At 41.5% G+C, this 27,950-nt stretch overlaps 1 protein-coding gene and 1 long non-coding RNA gene across 7 annotated transcripts in view; one reads left to right on the top strand and one right to left on the bottom strand.

Annotated features, from left to right (window-relative positions):
- FSTL4 (follistatin like 4) overlaps positions 1–27,950 on the bottom strand; it is a 775,101-nt gene that overhangs the window by 472,552 nt on the left and 274,599 nt on the right. The window contains exons 1-3 of one of the 4 annotated variants that reach the window (XM_073355597.1): positions 17,860–17,938; positions 17,583–17,632; positions 8,275–8,410 (exon numbers count right to left, since the gene is read on the bottom strand). In XM_073355597.1, the coding sequence (XP_073211698.1) occupies positions 8,275–8,400 (126 nt within the window). In that variant the 5' untranslated portion in view covers positions 8,401–8,410; positions 17,583–17,632; positions 17,860–17,938. Of the gene's footprint in view, positions 1–8,274; positions 8,411–17,582; positions 17,939–27,950 lie in introns of those variants that run through there. The other 3 variants (XM_073355596.1, XM_073355595.1, XM_078853995.1) reach the window with 3 other exon arrangements.
- Positions 17,854–25,974, top strand: LOC140915627 (uncharacterized). 3 transcript variants are annotated; one of them, XR_012160221.1, is made up of 4 exons: positions 17,854–18,084; positions 19,780–19,887; positions 25,043–25,158; positions 25,700–25,974. It is a non-coding gene; the product is annotated as an uncharacterized LOC140915627 (long non-coding RNA). The 3 variants fall into 3 exon arrangements; XR_012160220.1 differs by lacking the exon at positions 17,854–18,084 and having other exon boundaries at positions 19,060–19,887; positions 25,788–25,974; XR_012160219.1 differs by lacking the exon at positions 17,854–18,084 and having other exon boundaries at positions 19,060–19,887.

Below are 27,950 nucleotides of genomic sequence, written 5' to 3'. Positions count from 1 at the left end.
GGGGCAGTTAGGGATGGGGGTCGCGGGAGGTGGCGGTCAGGGGACAAGAAGTGGTGGGGGGTGTGGATAGGGGTCAGGGCAGTCAGAGAACAGGGAGGGGTTGGAGTCCCGGGGGGGTGGTTAGGGGTGGGGGGTCCCAGGAGAGGGCAGTTAGGGGACAAGGAGCAGGGGGGGAGGGGTTAGATGGGTTGGGAGTTCTGAGGGGGGCAGTAAGTGGGAGGGGGTGAATAGGCGGAGGGGGCCAGGCTGTTTGCGGTAGCACAGCCTTCCCTATCCGGCCCTCCATACCATTTCACAACCCCAATGTGGCCTTCAGGCCAAAAAGTTTGCCCACCCCTGAGTTAGAGCATTAATATTACAAATGTTCAGGATCATTAGAATCCAAGCAATCTCTAATGCAGCTGCAGTACAGTCACATTCCTGTATTCACTTGGTGGTCCCAGTTATTATCAATAAAAATATGACAGTCTCCCTAGTGGACTGAACATTGCAACAGCCTGCATGGACAGAACACTTAGACATTGCAACTGTCTGCGTGTGTTATCAAAACTAAATAGAAACAAGGCAACTGCAAGCACTAAAACTTGATTTTGGATCCACAAGACTACTTGATGTGCACCAACTGACCAAGTATCCCACCGACTTTACTGTGGACTTTGCCCATTTCCATAGACTTCAATAGTTTAGGTTCTGTGCAGTGTCAAGTATACACTGAGAAGTGATAAATAATGGGAAGATAAAACAATTGTCTTGTTTCAAGCAATTGAATATTTGCATTTTCTACCCTTCCACCCATCTGAATGCTCTGCAGGCTGTATTAGTAATTCAGGCTCTATAGGTGTTTGGTTTTGAGGGAGGAAGGACAGAGTTCATCGCACTTTGATATGTAACTACCTAAACTGCAAGCATAGTCTAGACTTGTTGAGCAGAATTGAGAGCAGAAGTTTGCCATCTCCAAATAATTAGAACAACATAATTGTTTTAATTGTTAGGATTATCTAGAGTGAGCACAGGTACAATTTACTGAAGATAACAGTATGAAAAAGATTATACTCGAACTGCTCCACCAGAAACATTAGGCTTAATTATGCCCAATTAATGCTGAATGAGCAGTAAAGTGAGAGAGAAATCTGGCCCATTTTGTTTAAAATCAAGTCTGATTCAAGTCATTCCCTTGGGAAAGGTTTTCATCAAGTTACCTGCAACAAAAAAAGAGCATGACATATGCATGACAGAGAATGCATTACTGATATTAATTCTTTATGTAAATGCCAAGCTATTAAGTCTACTGCTGCCTATAAAAATGAATGATACAGTATGCCAGTCCTACTTAAAGCTCATGTGCAAACAATGGAGAAAGGCTTTATCAACAAATCTTCAGAGCTGAGGGGGGAAAAAAATGTATGAAGTACCTAGAAAACTTGTTACCTACAGCTGGGAAAGGTCAGATTACCCCCCTTCGGGGGGGTGGGTGGAAAGCGTTCCGAGCTACCTACTGAATTTTCCTAAACTGAAGTTAAAGATAAGGAAAAAACTGTTTGAATGAGGGAACACAGTCGAATGGATTCAAAAAACATGCCAATATAAATTCAGTTGTATATTTCTGAGACTCAAAGGAAAGGGAGAAACAAAACATAAAATGGATCCAAGGGATGAAGATGCAAACTTGGAATGAAAAGCACACTCACTGTATTGTACATACCTTATGTGCAAGCAAGTATATTATGCAAACTCACTTTTTTCATTCAGAATTTAGCTGTTCCTCAGGGTTCTCCCGTAGGATCATTCTCTTTCCCCGTCTCCCCGCCCCTCCCCCAAGCATGTCCTCTTCTATAAAGTGTTTCTCAATCCTTAAAAGTAGAGCTAGCCATAAAACCTGGTTCTTTCTACCTCACATAGAATTTCAAAACACAAAGTTCAAATTCAAATGTTCTGACACAAAGGTGGTGACAAAATGAGATTAAAATTTTAGCATCAAACTAAATTTTCATCTTTGTTTCCTTGCGGAGGAGGAGGAAACCAAATCATCTAACTGAAAACCCAAATCAAGAAGAGGGGGGGGGGAATAAAAATTCTATTTTCAAATTTTAATTTAGTCTTGAAACTTCCTATTAACATAATTTTAAAAAACAATTAAAAGTGACGTCTTCCTGCGAAATAATTTTCATTTTTTTGATTGAAAAAATGTCAGCTAGCTCAACACAGAGTCTTTCCCTTGTGTAATATAAAAAGGGATTTAACTAGCATATACTATATAAACAAGGTAAACGGTTCTTTAGAATGTGCTAGCTAGTTGAGTGGAAATCGAAGGAGAAACTTGATCTTCTCTTTGACCAGCACTGTCTACATTAGAGGTTTAGAAGGGTTAGTTAAAACACACTAACATGCTCTTATAAGCAAAAATCCTTTTACCCTAGTCTAGAAATACACTTATACTCCTTATCTAGCACTAATTAAGACCAGATTAGGCTCAACTACTCTCCTATTCTAGACCCAAGACTGCTCCAAACACTATTGAAAAGCACCTAAACATTTCTACTGACCTTATTTTTCCTATGTGGTTAACCATAAGAACCAAACAAACAATCTGAACCTTCACACATCCCACCAGGTGAACTCAAACTTCACCTTTGTTATTCCAGACAGTTTACAAGGCTTCCTCTGCCTTGATTTTTTCTTGGCTCTGGATTTGTAGGTATAGAAACTGCAATTTCAGAAATCTCACAAGTAAGCTATTTTCCGTCTCTCTCTCTCACACACACACACACACACACACACACACACAACAGAGGTCTTGATATTTCAGCTCAATATTAGCTTTAAGTGCACCTCAGGGCCAAAGCAAAGCAAACCAAACAATGTTCTTCGTGGTTATACCACAAGACCAAGATTCAAGAGACCTGAGTTCCATTCACTTTGGCCTACATTTTCACAAATGTTCACAGATTCTATGTACTTTCTATTCCTTGACCTCAAAGTACCCAACAAGTATTGACTGATTTACTCCTCAAATCTTCTGTGATGCAGGAAGCATGCTTTCTGCTTCTCGGATAAGGAATCTGAGGCAGAGAGAGAGAGAAATCGTAGGATTTCCAAGTGTCCACTAATTTTTGGCACCTCACTCTATGGGTGTCTAACCTGTGACAAATGGGTCTTCAATTTTCAGAGATGCTGAACACTCCCACTGAAGTCAACAAGAGCAGAATCTGTCCCTCCAAGCTTTTACCAAAAAACACATCTTGTAAAGAACGCAGTGGGAGCTACTTAGTCAAAGATTTATATTTAAATGAAAATAGTTCTGTTTTTGTTACTCATATGGAGGAAATTAAATGTTTTCCTTTTTATAGTATAAAAATTTTATGCATGTAGGTGAATTTCACCCTTTTTAAAGAGAGCCAGCACAGGTCTAGGTACCACCTTCAGTTCCTTTTGGAATAATTTCTCCCTTTATTTTTGGCCCTCCGCATAGTGGTAAATTACACTCAGCCATAACAGTACAATACTCACTGGATTTTGAAACACTGGAAGGATAATACAAAAAGTGAAATCGGCCTCTATGTTGTTTAAAATAGCAAGCTAGGATCGTCATCTGAAAGAGCAAGCACAATGACCTTTAGACCTTCTAGGTAATTTGAGATCTCCAACAGAAGCAATCGAGACTCCTAGAGACCGAGACAAAAACTATTACGTCGGTTCCAGATGGACAATTCACTCTGCCTACTTGCGTCACTGACGTCTGGTGTGCACATATAACTATTTATGGTTGTGATGAAGACCAATGTGACATTTGTTGCCTTCTGAAATTTTAAGTGACTCAGATGCCATGCAAACAGTAAGGCAAATGATTGGTGCGCTGGCAAGCTGATGCCTGCCAAATGCCAGCAAAGAGAAAATCATGGCATCATTTAAGATGTATGACAGTTCTGTTTATGAGTATGAAACGTTTTATTTAAGGCCACAGTTTAAATGGCAGCATAGCTATGAATGGCAGTTATATTCTTTATCTATCTAAATAAATAGGTATCCAGGAGACGAGGTGATACAAACATTGTAAAAGTCATCCACACAAGTTATCAAGGAAGTTGGACTCCTTAGATGATAGATTTTAAAGCTGCCACACTCTTTTATTTACAGTTAGTTATTATGTCTACACTCTGATCCCTCATTCACATTTAGTAGCACTCACTCCACAGGTAAACTCATGCATTTCAGTGGGATCACTAACTGAGTAAGGTTTCAGAGTAACAGCCGTGTTAGTCTGTATTCGCAAAAAGAAAAGGAGGACTTGTGGCACCTTAGAGACTAACCAATTTATTAGAGCATAAGCTTTCGTGAGCTACAGCTCACTTCTTCAGATGCATATCGTGGAAACTGCAGCAGGCTTTATATATACACAGAGAATATGAAACAATACCTATTCCCACCCCACTGTCCTGCTGGTAATAGCTTATCTAAAGTGATTTCCAGCACAAATCCAGGTTTTCTCACCCTCCACACAAATTCACTCTCCTGCTGGTGATAGCCCATCCAAAGTGATAACTCTTTACACAATGTGCATGACAATTAAGCTGGGCTATTTCCTGCATAAATCCAGGTTCTCACATCCCCCCCACCCCCATACACACACAAACTCACCTGGATTTGTGCTGGAAATCACTTTAGATAAGCTATTACCAGCAGGACAGTGGGGTGGGAATAGGTATTGTTTCATATTCTCTGTGTATATATAAAGCCTGCTGCAGTTTCCACGATATGCATCTGAAGAAGTGAGCTGTAGCTCACGAAAGCTTATGCTCTAATAAATTGGTTAGTCTCTAAGGTGCCACAAGTCCTCCTTTTCTTCTTTCTTCTAACTGAGTAAGGTACTCCTCAGTACGAGCAATCTAGCAGTATGGAGGGGGGGGGGAAATCACACCAGTCTACACAAGACTTTTCAATTCACTTAAATCATTACACATAACATAAATGGTGTGTAGAGCCTTATGAGTCCTCTGCACTGGGGTAAATTTCACCCAAGGGATTATTCATTATCCCAATAGCATGTCATTATTTGCACTCAGTGGCTTTCATTTGAGTAGCTCAACGTACTTTGCATTTTACAGATGTGGCAAAAGTAAGCCAAAAAAATTAAATGATTTCCCCAAGGTCACACAGCCGTTCAGTGGCATAGCCAAGAACAGAACCCAGTAGTCCTGTCAATAAGTCTTCTATGCTAATCACTAGACATTATGAGCAATCAGTGGCATATAAATATTTCCTTTGCCCATTAAACAAAAAGCCACAAGCAATACCTGTAATGGTACAAGAATATTTTCCATTTTCACATTGACAAAGGATGATAATATTGTCCAGGGCTATTTGCCAGTAATGTACCACAAAACATAATACAACATTTCCATTTGATATGCAGTGATGCGTGTTCTTTTGTTTGAGGAACTCTCATTAGCAGATGGAAGTTCTGCATGTAGAATATCCAGTAAAGGGATGCAAAGAGTCAACATGGCCAGGACACAGGAGTCTTAAATAACTCACTCAATAATTTTTTGCTGTCTGTCCCTTACCCTTGTTTTGATATATTTTGAACTAAACTCTCTAAAAAATTAACTTGAGATCATTTCACCTGTGAAATAGCCCTTTTCTTATTCTAAGAAAATTAACTTTAAAACGTAATTTTAGTTAGTTACAGCTTAGGAATTTTGCCATTTATCATTCCACAGTTAGAATGTCTTCTAGTAGAATTACAGCAATTATATATAAATCAGAAACAATTTGTTTGATAATTAACAGACATTTCTTATGAACAAGCCACCACCATGTCAAAGCAACTGACTGTCACGGGTTCTAAATCCATGAACTGTGAGAAACTATAATGTTTCCATTTCTAGAACAGTAAAGTTGCTGATGTTATAGGACAGGAAATAAAACAGAAGTTAAACAGAAGCAAATACAGCCAAGAGAGAATAGGAACTTCCCGAATAGTTTCTGTTGTGATAAACAGTGGCATGAACAAGCTGTACTTTCTGAAAGGGTGAAATGCATTCACTCTGAAAGAAATTAAAAGAGAATGGCAAACTATTTCACAATTCCACTGACTGTCTGGAATAGAGTTGCATGTAATTTGTTTTCAAATTCCTATTGGTATTCTACTCCTCACTGTACAAACAGTATTGCTTGTTCAACAAGCCTTCTGTGCTGCTACTTTTTTATTTAATCTGCATTTATAAATGTTATACCCCTTGAAGCTATTTCAACTACAGCCTTTGTACATAAAAACATTTCAATGTTTTAATAATATTCACACTTCTTACAAATCTTTGAACAAATACATCAGGAGCTTAGATCTTTTCACCCCGAGCAAAATTAAGTAATTGGTGTAATAACTTTATGGTTTTAGAGTAAGATCAACTGAATGAATGTCTTTCGAGTATTTTAATATAAACTATAAAACTATTATACTAAATCATTTGATTAATGAATTTCACTCCTAGGAGTAACATTCTTTAAGAAAGTCAAAATTTCTAACAAGCACGTACTTCATGAAGAATGGCACAACAGTTTTTAAATCCAAAAAGCGTGCAAGATAGAATTAGTTATCTTTAAAAGAAAGCAAAAGCAATTTGAAACAAAAGACATGAGTGGATCTTAAAGCACATATACAAAATTAATTTAACATTACAAGCACCAATATCTTGCATAGTGCTCCAAAGCAGAAAAGAGATGGTATGATGGGCGGGGGGGGTATAGAGGTAGGACAGCTCAAAGCAGTAACAGATTTGTGTTGCTCTAAAGATCAAAGAAAGAGTGCCTGTGAGTGTGAGAGACAGAGTGCCAACCTTTGCAATGTCATCACCAGCTCGGTCAGAATTGATTTTTTGAAGCGATCCCCAGCAGTGAATAATAAGTGTACTTACAGTGTATCTTGAGAAACACATCATGTAAACCATCTGATTGCGAGAATGAATGTACACACACACACCAACATTCTTAAACATAAAAATGTCTTGGTGGCTGTTCCTTCATAAAACTACTTTTAATGGCTAATATTTGGTCCAGAATCTGTGACGTGACAATTAACATGCTTCAAGTATGCCATTAAATAACTGCTTCAAGAGTCTGCCAATTTAAAAAATAAAGTCACTCATTTTGAAAACATAAGGCAATTTGTTAGAAAATTCATGATAAATCGGAAGTCAAAAACATAATAAAATAAAAAGAGTTTCATCATTCTCATTGTACTTTTAAAAAAATGTTCATGTTATCCCCACAAGTTTGGTCTGGGCCTCATTATTTCAAAATAAGTTTAAAATCTGAGCTTACTAGATATTTACATACCTATTATGATGAACAAATTCACTTCGAGAACTCTGATAAGGACACAGTCTGAATATTTTTTACTTGAAATACTGATGCAGAATGCTATTCAGAGTTTATAAAGAGTCGCTGTTTAATCATTGCAAAGAAAGCCAACTTTTTAACTTCAGCAATGAAAAAACAGATTCAGTTACTTGCACAGTTCCCAGAAGCCTAGTGCCTGTACGGTTAAGATTGCATTGCAATTATATAACAATGAATGAGAAGGCATGCCTTGTGATCAAGTAACCCACTATAAAGTTACTCGGTTGACTGTATGCAGTCTTAGTAATAGTAAGCAATGATGACCTATTATACCTTTAGAAATCCTTTCCATTTTCCCATATTACACCACAAGCCTCAGTTTGGGGGAATCTAGTGAAATGTGGGAAGGTTCTGAGTGAGGATCTTGGCAAGCCACTTGAAAACAACTGTGGATTAGCGTCCCCTTTTGTAAAATGAGAAAACCAGTTTCTAAGATTTTAGTTCCTCAGGTGAATGTCCATGTATAGTGGCAAAATATTAACTATTACTACTTATACGAAAACATTTTTAGACCCAAATCCTGCAACTGGTTTCATATGGGTACAGAGTTTCACCAACACAGAATGAGCTGGAGGATTGAGAACTTGGACTGTAAACTTTTTGGGGTAGGGACAAGGTCTTCATGCGTGTTTGCACAACACTTGGCAAATTGGGGACTTTGAGCACTACTGTAATAGACTAATAAAAGAAACTACAGGTGGGGAGAAGAAGTGAAGCCTTCTGTTTTATAGAACATATAGCTCAGAGTTAGTAATTCCATTGTCCCCCTCAGCAAGTATTTATCTTCACAATATGACCCTCGCCACTTTTCCCATACTACATTGAAAAAGCTGAAAGCAGCATTAGAAAGAATATGAAATGATAGCTGATTCACAGTACCTTTTGTTGCAACCTCCCTGCATCCGCATAAAGCCTTCTGATCCTGTCCGATTCCATCCACCCCCAAGTGACTGACAGGAAAACCTCAAGCAACACCAGAAGTGACCAAAAGCTTCTTGATTTCATTATTTCAAGTCTGTTGAGAACAAGATGACAGCTATCAAACCATTATGTGAAAAAAAAAACAAAAAAAAAAAACACTACAGAAACAAAAGAAACACCCCCCCACCCCCATGCAGCTTACAGATTCAGTAGTTCAGCTAAAATTTCAGCTAATTTATGGCAGCTATACATTTAAAAATTACTTGTGGAACTATTTACACTCACATGGCACAAGTAATGGAATAATGAGTTCCTATGGGTACACTTGTCAAGTTATGTGCAACAACAATTTCCAAAGGAAAATGCTCCTTTATTTTAGTAATTTGATGTACGACTGAATGAAGGAGACCTAGCAAAGATAGCATGGCAGAAGAGTGTGGTAGAAAAGAGACCCCAAGGAAAGCTGAGGAAGCGATGGATGGATTGCATAAAAGAAGATGGTCAACAGGTGGTTCTTAGTCGCCCAACTTCGACAGACATGACCCAAACCTCAGTTGATGGGATAAAGAGAAGAAGATGGTTTATCCCTGCCCTTCACGTATTGCTCATCTTCACAGGCCTTGATCCTACAAGCTGCACCACATGGGAGGAGCTTTGTACTTATGCAGAACAGATTGAAGAACCGGGGTTCTTTAGGGCAGGAGTTGTCCCTGTGTGTACAGGAAGGGCCTATCCCATTACAGCCGCTACAGGAATACATAGTGTGATGTGACGCTCTATATCATAAGCGTATTTCTATAAAGAATATGAATACGGCATAACTAAGATATATTTTATGCAAGATGGCTCACGTAAGATATCATTGGAAAGGTTATGGTTTACTGAATCTGATTATTCAATTTGTATGCATATATCACTTCTGTATCTGCAGTTAGGAATATTGACTATATAACAATTACAACTGTGGTTACACCAGACAGTAAGCAATCAGCCTTAATGAGCCATTAGGAAAAAGACAATGGGTCTTTGAAGATATGAATCCCCCATCTTCCGGGAGTTCCTTCCTGTGGACATTGCAAATAAACTTGGTTTCATGGTTGCTTTGACACTGCAAGGTCAGGTGATGATGTCACCTGGTAAAAAGTACCACCTTGGACACTGCTAGTACTTTCCCACTAGAAACAAAGGCTTCCCACCTTATGTAAATTCTATTTAAGGCTGGGGAATAAGGCAAAGAGGTCTCTTTTCCATTGCCTTCCTGCCGAAGAAGAAAGGCTGTTGAAAGTACCTGAAGATCCAAAGGAACTGAACTGAGGCCTGAGTCCAGATGAAGACAGGAGTCTAGTCTGTAAAGAGAAATAACTGGAACTCTAAGCTACAGAAACTCTACAACTTGCCTAAAACAACATTTAGGGTGAGAAATTACATTTTGTAACTTGTTTCTTGTGTGTATTAAGCCTAGTTTGGTGTTTTGTTTTATTTGCTCAGTAATCTGCTTTGTTCTGTTTTCTATCCCTTATAATAATTTAAAATTTACCTTTTATAGTTAATAAAACTTGGTTTTAGTTTATTCCAAAACCCAGTTTGTGCAATTCAGATCTTGGGGGGGAAGAGGGGACAAAAAGCTGTGCATCTCTCTCCACATTGAGGGAGAGGGTGAATTTTTATGAGCTTGCACTGTGCAGACGTTCTATACAGTGCAAGACAATATTATTTGGGGTTTACTCCCCTAAGGGGATGTGCACATGAGTGCTGGGTGAATCCTCTCACACAGAGCTGACTTTAATCTGTGTCTGCAGCTGGGTGTGGCCTTTTCTGTGCATATGTGCTATAGAAGACTTGAGAGCCTGGCACAGCCAGGACTGGGTGAGGAAACCCAAGCTGGTCGAGTGGGCAGAACCAGTGGGATCCCAGCTCATCTGAGTGGGATCCCAGCTCATCTGAACCAATTAGTTTGCAGAGGAAGACCCCAGCTCCTGTGTGGACCCCCAATGGTTTCACCGGGACTCTTGGTATAGGGAGTCAATCTACACAGATCTAGTTGCAGGATCTTAATGTATTTTACATGTACCTGCACTGAGTTGATAAATTAATAGAGAGTTTTACTTCTTAAAGAGTGCTTATGAGATTATTTCCCAAGCTATGGCCCAGATCACTTCGTCCTGTGGCAGTGTCCCAGGAAGGGGAGACAACGCTTCCAAGATTTCCTCACAGCAGATCCTCCAAAATCATTCCATGGTGGACCATGAAATGGCAGTAGTTCTGTTTTCACACTGCACCAGCTTCTCCGGGCATGTGCCTCTGAGTTGGCTTTGGAACCCTTCCCACCTTCCAGGCTTCCTCCTAACTCTTGAGCAGCATAATTTAGTTGGCAGTGCATTGCCAGGAACTCCCAAAAGATGCCTGCCCCATTAAAGGAGGAATTTCTAGGTATGGACAAGGGCTCCAGGCAAAAAGCTGAACAGTCCAGGGTGGCATTACCGTTTGCCTGGTCTTCAGCTTGGGCTTGATGCATGTTCCCCCAACTTCCTGAGGTTGGTTTTGTTCCAACCTTAAATTCAAATCAAAAGTCTCCTCAAAGCATGGTGAGATGACATTGCCAGTTATTTCTTGTTTCACATTAAAAAACAAAAACGCCACCTGCAATATTGTGTTTCAGGGGAAAGCTGGACTAGATTCCATAGAAAGATGCAAGCATACTGGTTAGGATAGGACTGAACACCGTACATTATCAAGTTACATGGCAGTCGCCAAATTAAGCTCAGGAGTAAATAGAAGTGACTGTATTGAAGTCAACAGAGTTACACCAGGGTAAATAGGACCCCTGAAAGATAGCAAGTGAGTGATACAAAAATGTTGTATAACAAGTGAAGGACTGTATCTGGTCCTGGTCTAACACTATGGATTTCAAAGCTTATGCCCCTTTACACCAGGGCAGAATTTGGTCCTAGATATTTTGTCTGCCCGAATGTGTACTGTCAATAAAACAAACACCAATTACACTCTGCACACTCATCAGCACCCTTAAGTCCTCGCTATTCCTCAGTACTATTCTAAACACCATCAACTGAAAGAGATCAGGGTGAAATCAGAATTTATTAGGCTTTCTAAATTCTAATTAGAAACTCTCAGATGTAATGCTATTAGAGCCGTAAATAAATGTACAATAAACCAAAGCCACTATATCAATACGCTACAAATATATATTATATTATAAACCACTCTGGCACAGCAGTCCTATTCCTTACATTTTTATAGAGGCATTTTGTATCATTTGTTGATACAATCACAGCAAATAGAACAATATCATTTTGTAATTCTGGAGATTTCTGACTTATCTGCAGTTTAAAGTTCTGACTCCAGAGCTCAAACATCAAAGAACTAGCCATGCCCAGTTAGAATTAGTAACTAACCACATGGAAACAGGATGTTAAATTGTTCAAATTAGGTAAGAGAATAGCTGCATATAACATCAAAAACTACCAGCAGAATAACTGCCTTCCAATAACACCAATAGATTTTAATGTGATTTGAACAACTTGTATCTTTCTCAGTTCAATTTACAGATTACTTATTTTTATAGCAACACTGCCTGGCAATATTTTAATTAGTTTTACTCATAATACTGACATTTACATTAATACATAGTATAGATCTGTGCGTTCTCTGGGTTAGCTCATTCAGATGCCAGAAATACAAATGTGGGCCAAGTTCTATAATCCTTAATTGAGCAAAAATTCCCATTTTGTCATGAGTCCCAGATGCTAGGAATTTAATTAGAACCAAATTGTTGGAGAAGCTCAGCAGCATTGTCTTGTACGGAGTTGCTTCAGTGAAGGGTTGAGATAGTTAAATGAGAGGGGCTCTCCTCCTTGCAGAATCGGGCCCTTAATTCTCAAATACTGCATCTTAAATGGCTGTATAATGCTCAATTAAATTTAAAATAAATGATCAAAAGTTAATTGAATTCAGTAGGAAGACATCCTTTGATTGCAATGGGCTTTGGATCAGGCCCATCATTGGTGATGTGCCACCAGTTTTTTCTCCTAATTTGGGAGACAAATATGTAAAACATAAACCCACATGGGCAGTCCTTCTCCATGTAAGTCTCTCAGTCTGGACTTGCCTAGGCAAGCTGATCTGTATAAAAAGAGCAACTACTGGACAAAGTGCTTGGCTGAACACTAGAAATCTCTTGAGAGCTCAGAAAAAATCTGTCAAACACCTACCCTTCATAACCTGTGTGCAAGCAAGGAAAAAAAATGATTCCAATATATTAGATAATTTTAAATTATCTGAAGTCTCAGTAAATCTGATTTTGTTTTAAGAATGGATGAATTTTTAGGGGCCACATTCATGATTGATGCACTAGCTATTGTATAATTACAGCTGGGATAAGTTTAGCCCTAATAATTTAAGTTGGAGCTGCAATATGAAACCTATATAAACATATATAATTTACAATTCCTTCCCCCACACTGAGCTAGATTTTAAAATGTTTGCTCCTGGACAGCAGTGCTTTACCCCATGAGTATTTACAATGCATAAGGGTGGCAGAAATCTGCCACAACTAAAAGAAAAACCACTCTAGTTATAAAGAATCCCTTATTTGGATAGTGTCTGGCACAATGGAGCCCCTGAATCATGACAGGGTCCCAGATGTGCTGCTATAATGCAAATAAGAGCTTAAGAATGACCTTTCTTAATGCAGCTGTTTTCAGGTTTTTAAGCTGTGTCTCATTCTAAAGGTATAAAAAGACAAGAACTATTGTAAGATACTAATCTTTCTGCCAAACCTACATTAGAAAGAAAAAGCTATTTTAGCTTCCTAAAATTATGACGGTTGTTATAAGAGAAAATGTTAGGGCCAAATCATTAGGTGTCATAACTTGGATCCATTTACACCAGCTGAGAATCTGGCCCTTAGCTCCTCCAGTACAAGATTCAAGTTTGCTTTATTATATAATTAGCGAGCATTTCTGTGACCTGTAAAATCATTTTGATACCCATCATTTTTGTAAAATGCTACTAAAGCTAAGAAAGTTGTCATGAAAAATCATTCTAAGGTAACCTTTCAGCAAACCATAATGACGTTAAATTACATTTCCAATTAATTATTTACACTATCTCTGATTAATACTTCAATTTTGATGAATGAGGTGCCTAAATGCTACCAAGTGCAATATTAAAATTGTGTCACACATCCTATTTAAGACATGGAGCATTTGTACAAATTTTAAACAACAGCGGAATACTTTGTTGAGAGCTGTTTTGATCGCTGTCTAAAGCTCATTCTTGCAAGGTACTACATGCTACTGGAAAGATTCTGAAAACCTCAAGTCCTGCTGACATCAACTGGAGTGAAGGACATTCAAGAGTCCCTCAGTACCTTGCAAGACTGGACCTTCTGTTTGCATCTTCAACTGTTGCATCACCTCTGATGTGATCTTTCCACAAGGTTTAGTCCCTTGGTTTGTTTTGTGGTTATCTACAATATCACTTCATTACCCCCACAGGACTGACTAGTTAAATGTCAATAATACTAGAAAGCTGTTTGCACAATCCATAAATAAGACTTTTAAAAGGGTGAAGTGGGAGAGGAGTCAGATATTTTATATATTTATATATTTCAGCACTCTTCAATGTCAGTTGCAGGGTAAGTGGTGGTAAATCATGAATGCAATGATCACAGGTTCAAGGTCATCCTCAGCTGAAGAAGTGATGTGCAATTCTACTATTATTTTGGGTGGGAAAGTAGCCCCTTTTCTGAACACACAATCCCTCTTCTCTTTGTATGCTGCATTACACAGATGTTGACCTTGGTTAAGGGCAACAGCAATAGACTATGGCCCAAGGTTTAAGAAAGTTCCTGAGAGTCAACTTCTAGCAGTATTGATTCTCATTGACTAGCTGTGTTGGTTCAACACATCTTTTTAGTTGGGTGACCACATTTGATCCAGTAAATTATTTTTTAATTTTTTAAAATATCTAAACTTTTAACCAAAAGCCCTCTCACTCTGGTTGGTTTCTCTACCACAGCGGTTCTCAAATTTTTGTACTGGTGACCCCTTTCACATAGCAGCCTCTGAGTGCAACCCCCCTTATAAATTAAAACACACTTATAATATATTTAACACAATTATAAATGCTAGAGGCAAAGCAGGGTGGAGGATGACAGCTTGAGACCCACCCTGTAATAACCTGGTGACCCCCTGACAGGTTCTGACCCCCAGCTCTACCATTTATCAATTTAACTATCTATAAAAATTCACTCACTGTCACACAGAGAGCTTGAAAGAGCTAAATCTGAGTATGTTCAACTTTAACCATACACACTAGCAGGTAGGTACTGTCTTCTTCACCCTAGTTCCCCCTCCCCCCCTTTTTCCCCTATTACCCCCCATTTACATTTTCAAACTGTATGTTTTTCAGGGCAGAGAGGGGGGTCTTACTCTATGTTTGGAAAACACCTACCACATTTTGGGTGTTACCATGATCTAAATAACCCAGATCTATAGGAAAAAAACAAGTTTGTAAATACACACACAGGCAAATTACACACACACACACCCATCCATTCCCAGTACTAATGACATTTATGTAAGGGGAAAACTTGATTTGAATGCATGTCTCCGCGTTCATCTTCCTAGCTTCTCTGAAGATGATCATTAACGTCCCCTTTAGTCTGGCAGGAAGCAGTGTCTCTTTCGAGCTATGGGGCAATTTCCCATCTACACGACGCTGTGATGACGGTTTTCTACCCTTAAATGTGCGGTGTGATACAGCTCCCTTTGCAGTTAGGAGCGGAATCCCGTGTAGCAAACGCGGAGTTGCGGGGAGCGGCGGGGAGAGACTGGGTTGTCACAAATTCTTCACCTGGCACGGGTGGATTTTGGTGGATTTTCCAAGTTGTCGTGGGGTTTTTGTAAATTGTTAGATTATTTATTTAAAGAACCATTTTGTTACAACGGTAAACGGCAGAACAGCCACCGAGGCGACACCTAGGGGCCAAAGACCGGGAACAGACGCAGCTGCAGCTTCAAGGGGCAATGTCAGGACCACAGCCCGGGGACAGCTCCTGTTCTCCAGCGAAGCCCAAAGGGCGGCTGTGTTCTCTTCAGCCCCCCGGTCCCGCACACCACCCGATCTAAGAGGTGCCGGGAGAGATCTATGGTTCAGCTATTTCGCACATGATTTTTTGCCGGGAATGGAAGAAGCTCACTCCCCCATTTTCCGTTTCCAAATATATACACGCAGTCTTCCTGGATTCTCGCTCAGCAAATAAGAGGTTGGTTTTTTTTAAAAAAAAGAACCCGAGCCCTGTGAAGTTTCTCATATTTCTTTTGCGCTGCAGCCTGAATGAGAACGACCCAGGAGCCCCTGCCCCCAGGCCCCCCCGCATGCCAAGTTACATTTGGAGACACGATCCTAAAGAATACTGTGAACTAAATCATCAGACAAACGCTAAAGGGTTATCCCCGCCCTCCCCCAAGCCTGATCTCATCTAATAACCAAGGAGAGAATGGGCAGCTTTAAAGCTGCATTTTTAAGCGAGCGTTGTGGCCTTTTAATAATAGGAGAAATATTTTCAAACTAATTAAACTCCCCCCCCCCCACACACACACACACACGTGTAAATACACTTTCAGAAGCCCCGGGGAAGAATTCTCTCAGACGTCAACCTTCTCCACAGTTCGGTGCTGTGGAAATTCAGCCTGCCTCTGGCTTCCCATTTCCCCCTTAAGCTAACTCCTTGCCTTAAAGTACTGCTGATTATCTCAAAAGCAAAACAGCGTCTGAAACCAAATCCACTGCCAACAAGGGGGGGGGGGAAAGGGAGGTTGGTGCGGACGGGAAGGGGAGCACAAACAACAGAAAGGAAAAAAAAAATCCCACCCTCCCATAATTTCAGGAGTCCATTGACAAGTAACTCAAGAAAGAGCGGGTTAGAGGGCACGGAGTTAGCCGTGTGTGCGGACGTGGGCAGGAGGCTGGGTTGTGATGGGGCGCGGGGGAGGGGGGGGAACCTGGACGTGCGTGACCAAGGTTCCCTAGCTCCGTTACCAGCCCCCAGAAGGAAGAGGCCAGGCTGCCAGGCGAGCTCCCGGGGCTGGGAACTCGACCGGCGCGCTCCTGGAGAACGCACGGCCACCCGCGGAAATGCGGCTGGCTTGAAGGGTGTCTCCGGACCGCCGCTTGCTAGAACTACTGCGTAGAGATGCGTTCCCTGGGGAAACCGACCCAGGCAGCTCGATTAGCCTGCGGCGAGAGGATCCCACGATCCCTTTTGCAGCGCTCCACAAAGGGCAAGGCAACCGGGCCGCCGCCTGGTCCGTCCCCTGCTCCCGGGGGCCCTGTCAAAAACTCTCGCTGCTACACCCCGGGTTTCCATCAGGGCCGTCTGAGAAGATGAAGAGGGTGAGCCCAGCGCTAGCCAGGGAGCGAGTGAGGAAAGCGAGAAGGGGAAAGAGCAATTCCACAGCAGGAGCGGTTCTCTAGGATATGGTTAGAACCAGCTCTTTTTTGGGGGGGGGCTGGCGGGTTTTGGCGGCCCCCTTGCATCGGAGGCTCAAGCCCTGGTTCCTGCTCCACGCAGCTTTGCTGCCTCTGCAGTGACTTGTAACACATTCAAACTTGTAAACACGAGCAGGAGCAAGGGCAGACCCATCGGAAGATGCAGGAGAAGCAGCTTTTGCAAAAATGAACGGTCAGATGCTGTACCGGCTGCTCATCCCTGTCTCCCCGTCCCAGCTTCTGGTGCTCATTCCCCTAAGCCCGGAGAGCGTACGATGCCCACCGGGAAATGCTCCCCGGGAAACCGGAGAGAGATGGCAAGCCTGGGATCGCATCCCACCCCCTCCAGAGACTGCCCTGGGCTGCGGGGTCCCGGGTCCAGTGCACGGGGGTTAAAGTATTGCACCTCCAAAGCTGCTCCTCCTTCCCCCTACTGCCTCCCCCCAACCACATCCCCTGCGCTGCATTCCGGGGCAGAAATTGCTCCGTGCAACCCAGGCTACCATCCGCCAAGTTAATGTTGCAAACTCTGTCAGTCATCGTTAGGGACTCTGAATTACCACCACCACAGAGCTCAGCAAGCCCTCTGCGAGCCTACCTGTGGCCGGACACTGGGAGGAACAGGAGATCGCTTTAAAACCCCACAACACTGACACATTAACCTTACTGGGGGCGGGGGTATACTGCCCATGCATAACCCTCCCTTACCCCCACAGCCCCACGGAATCAGAGGCTTCTAGCATGTTACTTACCGGTAGGATTCCCGTGGCAGAGACTGAGCACAGTTTAAAGCCTGTGGCAGCTGGAAGAAGAAGAAGAAGAAAAGGATGTCAGAGTTTTGGTGTGTTTGTTTTTTTTTAAAAAAAAATCTCCTTATGGGGAGAAAGGATACAGAAGTCTGCAGGAGCGTTTGTGGGGGAGAGGGAAGGAAATCATGAAAGGCTGGAGCCTGAAGGAGGAAAAACCAAGGGAGATTAAACAAAAGACCGGAAAAAAATATTTATATATATAAAAAAAAAAAATCACAACACAAGCTTGGCGCTGGTGTCGGTCGCAATCCAGGAGCTAGGAGGTGTAAATGCTGAATCCTGCCCTATTTCTGCTGCTTGGACCAGAGCTGCCTGACGTCACCCAGTCATTTGCATATTCCACCCAATAGCGGACACCTGTGTGGGCTCAGCAGCGGGGCTGGGAGCCGGGGCGGAGGGAGTCCCGCAGGCAGCCAGGCGGGCGCTCCCTCTCCAGGAGAGCCAGGTAGGACGGGGGAAGGGAGAGGGGTCAGAGCCAGACAGAGGATCCATCAGCAGGACTTCCTGAGCAGAATGCTGAGTGACCATCCGTTTTTGTGCAGGGCTGGGTAAAGACCGAGCCAGCCCCACATCCAGTGTGACTAGAGGGCAGGACTAGGAACCAGGTGCTTCTTACTAGCTCCAGTTCACTTTGTGACCTTGACCCAGGTGCTGCGCCCCGTTGTGCCTCAGTTTCCCTACCTGTACAATGGGGATGATACCACCCTCCTCGGGGTATAGCCAGGCTTAATTCATTATTGTTTCTAACCCACATTGGCCGACAGAAAGTGCTTTTAATAACCTTCTCCTCTTCAGTAGCATTTGTCACTTTGCCTTTCAGTTCCACCTCCTATCAACTGGAAAGTCATAGTATTCAGACTAGTGTATTGACAGCAGGCACGATTTTCCATTGCCCTGCATCTTGTGGCCATTTACATCAGGGCCAAATGCTTGTAAAAGAGCTACTGAAATCAGAATACAGCATGTCACACCCACTTTGCTCTGGTGTAAATGACTGCACCAGGTGCAGAGTAACTGTGAATCAGGCCGATTGAGACCACAAGAGGAGACTTTATTTTTAGCTTTCATATCTGAAGAGATCACTCAAGACAATAGCTCCAGGGTGAGCAGAGGTTAGCTCCCAGGCTCTGAGTCCCTGCTCTCAAACTCAGCTGATCAGTAGGGGACTCTCTGGCCTTTGAATGACTCAGCCAGAGTAATAAGGATTGCTGTAAGGGCTTACAATGGCAGACAAGAAGCAGGACTCAAGTAAATAAATGCTGAGGGAAGAAATGCATGACAAGACTGAAACTTTTGTCTTATCTGCAGCTGATGTCCCTTCTGCTGAACTTCAGTTTTCAAATCTCATTTAAGTGATGGGGCAACCCCCCCAGGGATGGAGGTGATGCGAGGTTGTTATTAGGCTCCACATAGTTTAGAATCACACTGACTGTGGCTGCTGAATGTGGAGTCATTATTCCTCTCTATCCAGAAAGGTGCCCATCGATACTGCTGCAGACTAAACAACAAAAAACAGGTTTTAAAATCTCCAAGAGGAGCTGGAAAATGGACTTGGTGGGATTATGAAGACCAGCAGCTGCACTGCTTAATGAAGACTGGGACTCCCTGACAGAAAGCTGAAGGAACTGCTCTAATTCCTAAAGAAAAAAATAGACGTATTAGCAAAAAGAAAAATCATACCTGGTGAAAAATCCTCTGAGAAATGGGTTACTACTAAAGTAGTTTGAAATAGTCATCTCCAAATTAAACACACAGTGACCTTATCCTTCGTCAGGTTTGAAAAGCAGCTGTAAAAATGTGGCACTCTTTACAGGTTTTGCAGCAGCAAAAGCGGAGTTTGGGCACAATTACTATTATTGGGATGGGAATGAAAGTTCTGAGGCATTTTCATCCCAAGAACGTTCAGACTTGAGCTGGACTGTTGCATTTTGACACAAGCATTGAAGTCACATGGTAGTTCTTGGGGATCCTTCACTGAATGACACTACTTCATGCGCTCAGCAGAAACTATTTTAAACTGTTCCCGGAGGCATGAGAAGGAAGGGGAAGTGTTACACCTCCAAATGTCACCAGATGGGGAGAGAAGTCAAGTGGCCTATCTCCCTCAAGTTAACTCCAGATACTATTGATACTATTACAGGGCTCGGAAGAGGATTGGTTGGTCATGGAGGTTCTGAGGGGCCTGATGTGAAGACTCTATAGAAATGGACCAGAGATACAAAGTATAGATCAGCTTCAAAGTTCACAGGTATTCAGGTTTCTATATCTTCTCCAAGCCAGGCTGACCTTTTCGGTATGCATGTAACTTAATATGAAAATCTTGGTTTCTCAAACCTTGAACTAATTCTTTCTTGAACCTCGGACACATTACCCCACCATTGGGTGCATCCAAATAGTCTTCCATTCTCTTCTCTACAACTCTCATTTGATTCAAAAGAAAAACAGTAAATACACAAGTTTTGGGATTGATCAAAATTGTTCTGTTTGAACGGTCTAAAATTGGATTTAACTAAACAAAATTTCAAAAAAAGTATCTGCTTTTTACAGAAAATGTTGATGTTGAAAAATTGAATGCCCCCAAAACAATTTTTCAGCTGAAAATAAAAATAGTGTTATTCTGAAATGTCACCACAGTGCCTCATGGGAGTTGTTCAGGCATCTCATGCTCCCATTCTCCTCAGCTATACTTCATCTGCCTTGATACACTAGAGCCATGCAATTCAATGATGGGCCACCTCCTCTCATCAAGAAGGGAAACCCTGGTGCATCATCTAGGATTTAATCTGACCGGGGGCCATACTAATAGAGTAGAATGTGAGCAAGAGGAACCTGAACTATAACTCCCATGATGCACTGTACCAACATTTCAGAGTCAAAATACTTCCAGATTTGAGTTTTAGGTGAGAAACTGAACCCCGGAGGGAGCCTTCTGTGGGGTCAGAAGTTGTGAATGGTGGAGGGGCTGGTATAGGAATTGGGCAGACATGGGACAGGAAGTCAGTGCTCAAAAGCTGGGAAATTGATGGCACTCCTCGGCAGAGTTTACTAGGAGACTGGCAACACAGAGAGGACCTTTTTACAGAGCCCCCATCCATAGTGAGGTAGCCCCCATTAAACAACTGTCCTGGGGAGCTGTCGGGGAATTTGGGAAAGTCATATGGATAATCCGACCATGGCTTCTTGCAGCTCCATCAGCATCTGTGGGTTTTGGCATGCAACTACTGTTCATTGCATAGGTGGGAACACACTGTCCACTAACATGCAATAGAATGAAGGTAAATTCTGTTGGGGGACTGCTTTCTGCATCCACAGATATTTCAATGGGATGGGACTGTATTTACATAACAGCAATGTGCCAAGGGGAGCAAAAAGTGCCATGAAGGATATGGATGCCCTTCCACATTAGCAATAGTGAGTGCACCAAGTACAGCTTTCCAGGGAAAAGCAGAGACGTTAACACAATGCTGCACAATATTCATGCACCGACTCTAATGTCCTTTTAAAAACACACACAAATATAAATTGACTCACACCAAATTCACTCACGAACCATTGAAAATAATCAGGACCATACAATTTCCTACCATCCGGAAAGCTACATACCCCAGAAAAAGACCAATATTTTTAGACTTAACTCCATATTTAGGCACATAAATGTGTGGCCCTCTTTTCAAAGGCACTGAGCACCCTCAATTCCTACTATTTTCATGGCAGACCAGGGTTCTAGGCATCTCTGAACATTTTACACTAAGTATTTTGTACCTTTCTGTATTTATATTTTGCCACCTTTTTAAAATAAAATTAATAATTTTTTTTAAAAAATTAAACTACTGTCTAACATTCTTCTCTGTCCCCCAGAAGTCCTCCTCTGATAACTTAATGAGCTGACATCTTCCCCTGCTTACCTTTACGCTATATAGGGAATAGAAAGTTTGTAGTTAAGCTACAGCAATTGGCATCTGTGTGACTGAGCTGTATGCTAAGATCTCCATTGGATAAAGTGGCACTTTTTGAAGGGTGTGATCTGTAAAGCTCTGATGTGCCACAAGATACTCTTTACTGGTTCACAGAGCTTACATGTGTGGGCAACGAAAATGACTTTCAGAGATGGGGTGGGAGAAATAAACCACTATCACCGTTGGTGATGAAGAATGGATATATTCTTAATATTTAGGGATGGATGAGTTTGAAGCAATTCAGTGTAGCAACTGTCTTTAACTGGGAATGAAAGGGACCAAAACATTTTTATTAAAGAAGAAAATGGTGATTGTAGGAAGCAGAAAAGAAAAACGGATTATTTTAGGTCAGACACAGGGAATGGGGAGTTTCCTGATGCAGAGAAAAAGAAGCAAGACACTGCAGTTCCTTGTCAGACAAGGACTGGACAGTGATCTCTAATGCTGACCTGAAACCAGCTCATTTGAAGATGAGAAAATTATTTTCTTCAGGCTCAAAGTGTGTTGGAAACTAAAAAGCCAAAGGAAAGTTCTTTGGAAACTCGGAAGATGAAGCAGCGGGGTAGTATAGCTCGTGCTCTATAAAATAAATATGAGTAAATACAGTGAGAGTAAGAAGAGGGAAAGACAGATTAGTCATGGAGGAAGCCACAGAAGTTCAGGCTTTATCTATATTCACTTAAAACTGAATACATTTGTATGTTTTAAAAAAGAAGGCTCCGAAACCAATTTCCATCTCCCAGGCTTCAGATCCTTGCACTGCAATTTAGGATCATATTTTTAAATATAGCAGGCCTGAATCTCATTTACACTAAGGCCTCTTTACGCTACACTGGAAGTGCTCCTAAATAAGAGGGGAGGGGGAAGAGATAAGATTATCTTATTTGAAAATTTAGGTTTAAAGTATAGCAAGTCATTTCCTTTAGTATCCAAAATCCTATGGTGGAGGTAATTTGAACCCAGGTCTGTTATGGAACAATTTATTTGCTATACTACCAGGAAGCTGGAAGTGTAACATGACAGAGGGATTTATGATGGTAGAACCAAGAGCCTGAATCAATACTGATTAAAAGGAGAGACACAGAACTAAATTCAAACAAAACTAGACATGTATTAAACAAATACAAATGTGACAAGAGACATGATTCAATTATTAGGAGTCCGTCTTTTAATTTCTTATTAAGATGACAGCATCTCTCTTTGCCCACATACATTTAGTTAAGCTTTTTTGCTTTGACAGTGCATAAAATTATCCATGCTAACTCTGTATCTCTTACTTGTAAGTCAACTTGAAATTTGTCATCTTTTCATTATCCTCTTGGTCAAAAACTAATAGGAAGGAACAAGCTTAATAGCAGCTTCAAACCTCTAGGGATTATGTCAGTCTTGTGTACATATGCCAGTACAATTAGCATTGATAGTCACTTAATCCTGTAGCCACTGACACACAAGCTCACACATTTAGGGCCAGGTCCTGGGGTGCTACTGAAATCCACAGAGCACTGGTCAGTGGGTGCTACGCAAAGGTGGTTTAAAGCTAATATTTGTGCTCTTCTGACCAAGTCACTACTCTGAGCAGGGCCAGTTTCCCAACTTCAATCAGAATGCAACAGTTAGATGTAGCCAAAATACAGCCCAAGACAGAAGTGGCATAAAGACATTCTGGCCACACCCTCCCAGTTATGCTGGCAGCAAAGAGTATGGGTAATATATAAGCCCTTACATTAGCTACACCACTGCTGCGGACACTGGAATGATCCTCCCTCAGTTGGTTAAAGTGGCTTCAGGGCCAGTGGTGTGGCTCAGAGTAGCCACAGTGTATCAGGAAATCTCACCCAATATTTCATTGCCACATGTTAGTAAATTATCACACATTTGATGAAGATACTACGCCACTGGATTCCAGTTACTTTGAATGACCTGGCTGTGCTATACTGTCTAACAGCAATTACAATGCTTCATTCTTGCTTTGATAGCTGTAAGCCCCCCAAAAAAGGTAACAGATGTTTTATACCAAAGAAAATACTAAATGTAGAAACAGTGGCTTGATTCATTTCACAGCTGTAGTCTTTTTTGATTTGTTTGTAATTTTCTACACTACTGCTTCCAATTTGATACTGTCTGGACCTTGGATGACAATAAGAATGGGATAACAGATGATGAGCTCAAAATACTGAACACAGTCATACTCACCCTACATGTACCTACAATCAATATGTCACTTTGAGGAAGAAACCGTCAGCCACTGGGCAAAGTTTGGAACATAAAATGTCACAGCACCCAAGCTATATTTCTTATGCACTTAGAAGCTGTCAGTACAGGTAGCTTGTTTCTGTGTAGGAGACACCGGACAATGGTTCATAATCAATAGTCTCAGATAGTCTCAAATTAAAACCAATATGGCATATACGTACATTTTTCAGCAACTCCCTCCACAACAAACATACACAGGGCCAAGGTCAATGCTAGTGTGAACACATGCTATTTTCATTGATTGGACTTGTGTCAAAAGGAGTGGCACCTGCTTCACTCAGGTCAGATTTGGCTCTAGATTTATGAACCAACTTCTTCCCCCAGACGCAGGGGAGAGACTGCTATTGGAGTCAGTGGGAATTATGCATATACAGACAGGAAGATATTAGGCCTCTAAGTACTCAGAAAAATAAATTTGACTTCGTAGTTTTCTGAACTCAGTTGCTTTCATAATTAAAGCTAACTCAGACAAGAATTCAGTGCATACACACAAGCTCATAGAATATCAGGTTTGGAAGGGACCTCAAGAGGTCATCTAGTCCAACCCCCTGCTCAAAGCAGGACCAATCCCCAACTAAATCATCCCAATCAGGGCTTTGTCAAGCCTGACCATAAAAACCTCTAAGGATGGAGATTCCACCACCTCCCTTGGTAACCCATTCCAGTGCTTCAGCACCCTCCTGGTAAAAACATTTTCCTAATATCCAACCTAAACCTCCCCCACTGCAACTTGAGACCATTACTCCTCGTTCTGTCATCTGTTACCATTAAGAACAGTCTAGATCCATCCTCTTTGGAACCCCCTTTCAGGTACTTGAAAACAGCTATCAAATACCCCCATCCAACTCTTTCCCCTTGGTCTCATAAGAAAGTTAAACATCCAAGAACTTTCACATATTTTAAGCCAGATTGTTTATTATATATATTATAGTAATTTTCAGGAAGCCTAATCAAGGGTCAGGATTCCATTGTCTGTATCCCAAATGGTTAAAAGTCCAGAGGTCAGACAGGATGCAACAGACAAAGGTCTGCAAGTAGGTGAGAACACATAGTACTAAAATAGAGTTTAGTAGAAATAACAGAGGTCTCAACAGGCCACTAGCATAACATATCTCAGTCAGCATGAATTCAAACTCAAACAATATATGTGAGCAAGGATGAACGTGCTGTGTACTCTTTGTATTGTCCCTACAGTGAGATGGCTGGAGGGAAGCCTGGAAGGATGTGAACATTCATGGAGGTCACAGCTCTTCAAGAAAAAAAAATATATGAAACAAGATCGAAATGAGGCTCTAGAGCTGCAGAAAAAGGTAAACCCTTACAAAGTAACAGTGAGGATAGAGTAACTTGACTCGCCAAGAGAACAAGTGATTTAGTGCAGGTCTTCGGCCATTTACAATTTTTAAAGGTGAAAGGTCCAATTTTTGTAATACCTGAAAATTAAAGGGCCAGCCACTCTATCTTTGAAATGATAGTTTCTTTCCTGGAAGAGTTATCAGTCCATTACCAGCCAGCTGGAACCCATCCACACAAAAGTAATTGGCTATTGATATACACTAATGCTGAAAAGTTATTGTTTTTGTTCATTGCTACAGAAAGATGCCCTTTCTGTATAGCATTTAAAGTAATTATAAATGGTTATTGCAAAATAAATAAGGAAAGAGATGTTTCTCAGATGGATTAAGATCTATTCCTAAAATAGATTTTAAATCACAGAGCGATGTGACAAAAAGTCACTGGCATTGGATGTACTGTGCATACATGTCCATAGGACAGACCTCTTATACTGAACTTTCACTCTGTTTAGAAGTTAATTATAACTCCCTTATACAGTCTCCTCTGTATTAAAAGGCATGGAATGTAGGTCTTAATATCTTCCAGCAGATATTAAGTGTTACATTTGAAGGAGATCACTTTGTCCTCTTCTCTGAATGAATAGGAAGAGAGAAAAAGATACATCCTTGGCTCCAAGTCCTCGTGTCAGCTACCAGTGAGTACTGAAGAAGAGCTAAGCCAATTTTGCTACAACTGCTCTGTACTGGGACTAAAGCTTCCAGCACTCCCAGTGACTGCAGGGATGAAGAAAAGCTCTGCTACCACTCTCAGCAGAGGAAATTTTTGGTCAGTACTCCTCCTTTTCCAGTATTAAAAAATAAAATTAAATTAAAAAAAACACCCTTAAGCCTTCAGTTTTGTTTTGTTTTCTTCTCTACGGTAACAGGTTTCCTGTGCATATATGAATGTGTAAAAACTGGTTAATACGCAGTCCAACTTGCAAAGATAAGGGTTACAAGACCCTACGTGCAAACATGAATCTTTTAATGCATACAGACGCTGTTCTTATTTGAACACATGGGAAAGGTCATAATTTTTACTTACTGCCCCTAAGGAAGAAAAGAATCTACACTGAAACTTCACAAGCTGGTCCTTTGTGTTGCCATCACTGCACTCCAGCTCTCAAGGAGACTAGCCATTTCCCTGGGCCTCCCCATCCACAATTTTTTAAAGCTCTTGTGCACGCAGCCTGCATGCACATCTACACAACGTAGACCCCTGCCTTACAGATTTGCTCTCACAAATCCAGAGACTGATCCTGCAAGCTGCTGAGCATTTCCTGCAAGGTACAACGGGTCTGCAACTTCCACTGGCTTCAGAGAGATGCTACAGGGACTAGCATGCCACAAACACCAAAGACAGATAGATGACACATTGCAGGATCACAGCTGTTCACAAGCCAGTCACTCGCTAAATATCACAGATGAGCAATGATGAATAGAACAGAGGACCTTTTGCTTCATAATGCTGCCCGCTACCCAACTGAGCTAAAGAGATTCTCTGCTGTGAATAACTTCAAAGCTGATAGCTGCCTATGAGCAGCCACTAGACCGTACTGCTAAATAAATTCTTAAGCTGATCTGATTCCAACCAGCAGAGGGTGATGGGACACAAACACAACCTACAACAATAGGATGGAAGAGAGAAAAGGACAACATTGGAGGAATGGAGTAAGTGGGAAAGAAGTTGATCATGATGTCAGAGCAACTTTATGGAGATTTTTTTTTAAAGCCCTGATGTGAAGGGGAACACTCACAGCCAGTGCCACTTGGTGGTCAGGTGGGCCAGCCTCCCAGGCATTCCACTTTCTCACTACTGCTCCACCCTGCCATGGTCTGTCCTCTCAGTGACTCAGTCCCCTTGCCAGGTCACATTTGCAAGTCCACCCATTTCAGGGTGTATATATAAAGGGTCCAATAATGAGGAAGTCTTCAGGATCAAGTGTGGCGTTCATGGCTTCCCCCTTTGGTCAGCACCCAATGGACTGGACCCTTGTATCTTCCGGGTCTTCCATCAATCAAGTTCCCTGCCAAGGGACAGGCTTTCACAGTTGTCCCCCTATAGGGACTGGTGGGGGAGTACAGGCCCACTCTCTCCACTAGGCTCCGGCCAGAGCCCAGTGGTAGACAGCTTAGCCCGGCACACTGGAGTGCTGTGGTTAAATCACTTCCTACAAAGGCTCTCTCCTCCCACGAGGTTAAGTAAAGAACTGAACATAAAAGTAAAGACTTCAAGACTTATTGTTCCACAGAAAAGTTACATTCAATGGATCAACTCCCAGTCCCACTGAAATCAGTAGTAAAGCTCCCCTTGAATTCAATGGAACCAAATCTTGGCCCAGCAGATTCATCTTTGGTATTACTTCATTTTCATATCTTAGACACCACATATGGTTTTTATAGACCCTTCACAATCTATGGTGTAGCAAAATAAAATTATTGGTATTTTCTGTTTCTTCCAGCAGCATTACTACCATACAAAGCAGCTTTGGTGGGGCTGTTTTAGTCTAAAATTAAAGGCAAATTTCATCTTCTACTTCTTCCTTAATAAACAGTACTGCCCTGCCACAATTATTGGAGTGGTATTGTTGTATAGCTCATCTAGGCAAGAAGGGGAATGGGTCAGGATGATGGCTATCTAGCCATATACCAGGTGCTATATCCTGCCTTCCTTCTGTGTGTGTTACTCACTGAAGTTAATGGAAGTGTCACATGAAATCTTATTGCAAAACATAGCTTCATATCATCCTATTACATGCAAACATGGA

This window comes from Lepidochelys kempii, chromosome 8, assembly GCF_965140285.1.
Source record: "Lepidochelys kempii isolate rLepKem1 chromosome 8, rLepKem1.hap1, whole genome shotgun sequence".
Classification (NCBI taxonomy): domain Eukaryota; kingdom Metazoa; phylum Chordata; order Testudines; family Cheloniidae; genus Lepidochelys; species Lepidochelys kempii.
This window is presented reverse-complemented; position numbering and strand designations above follow the sequence as displayed.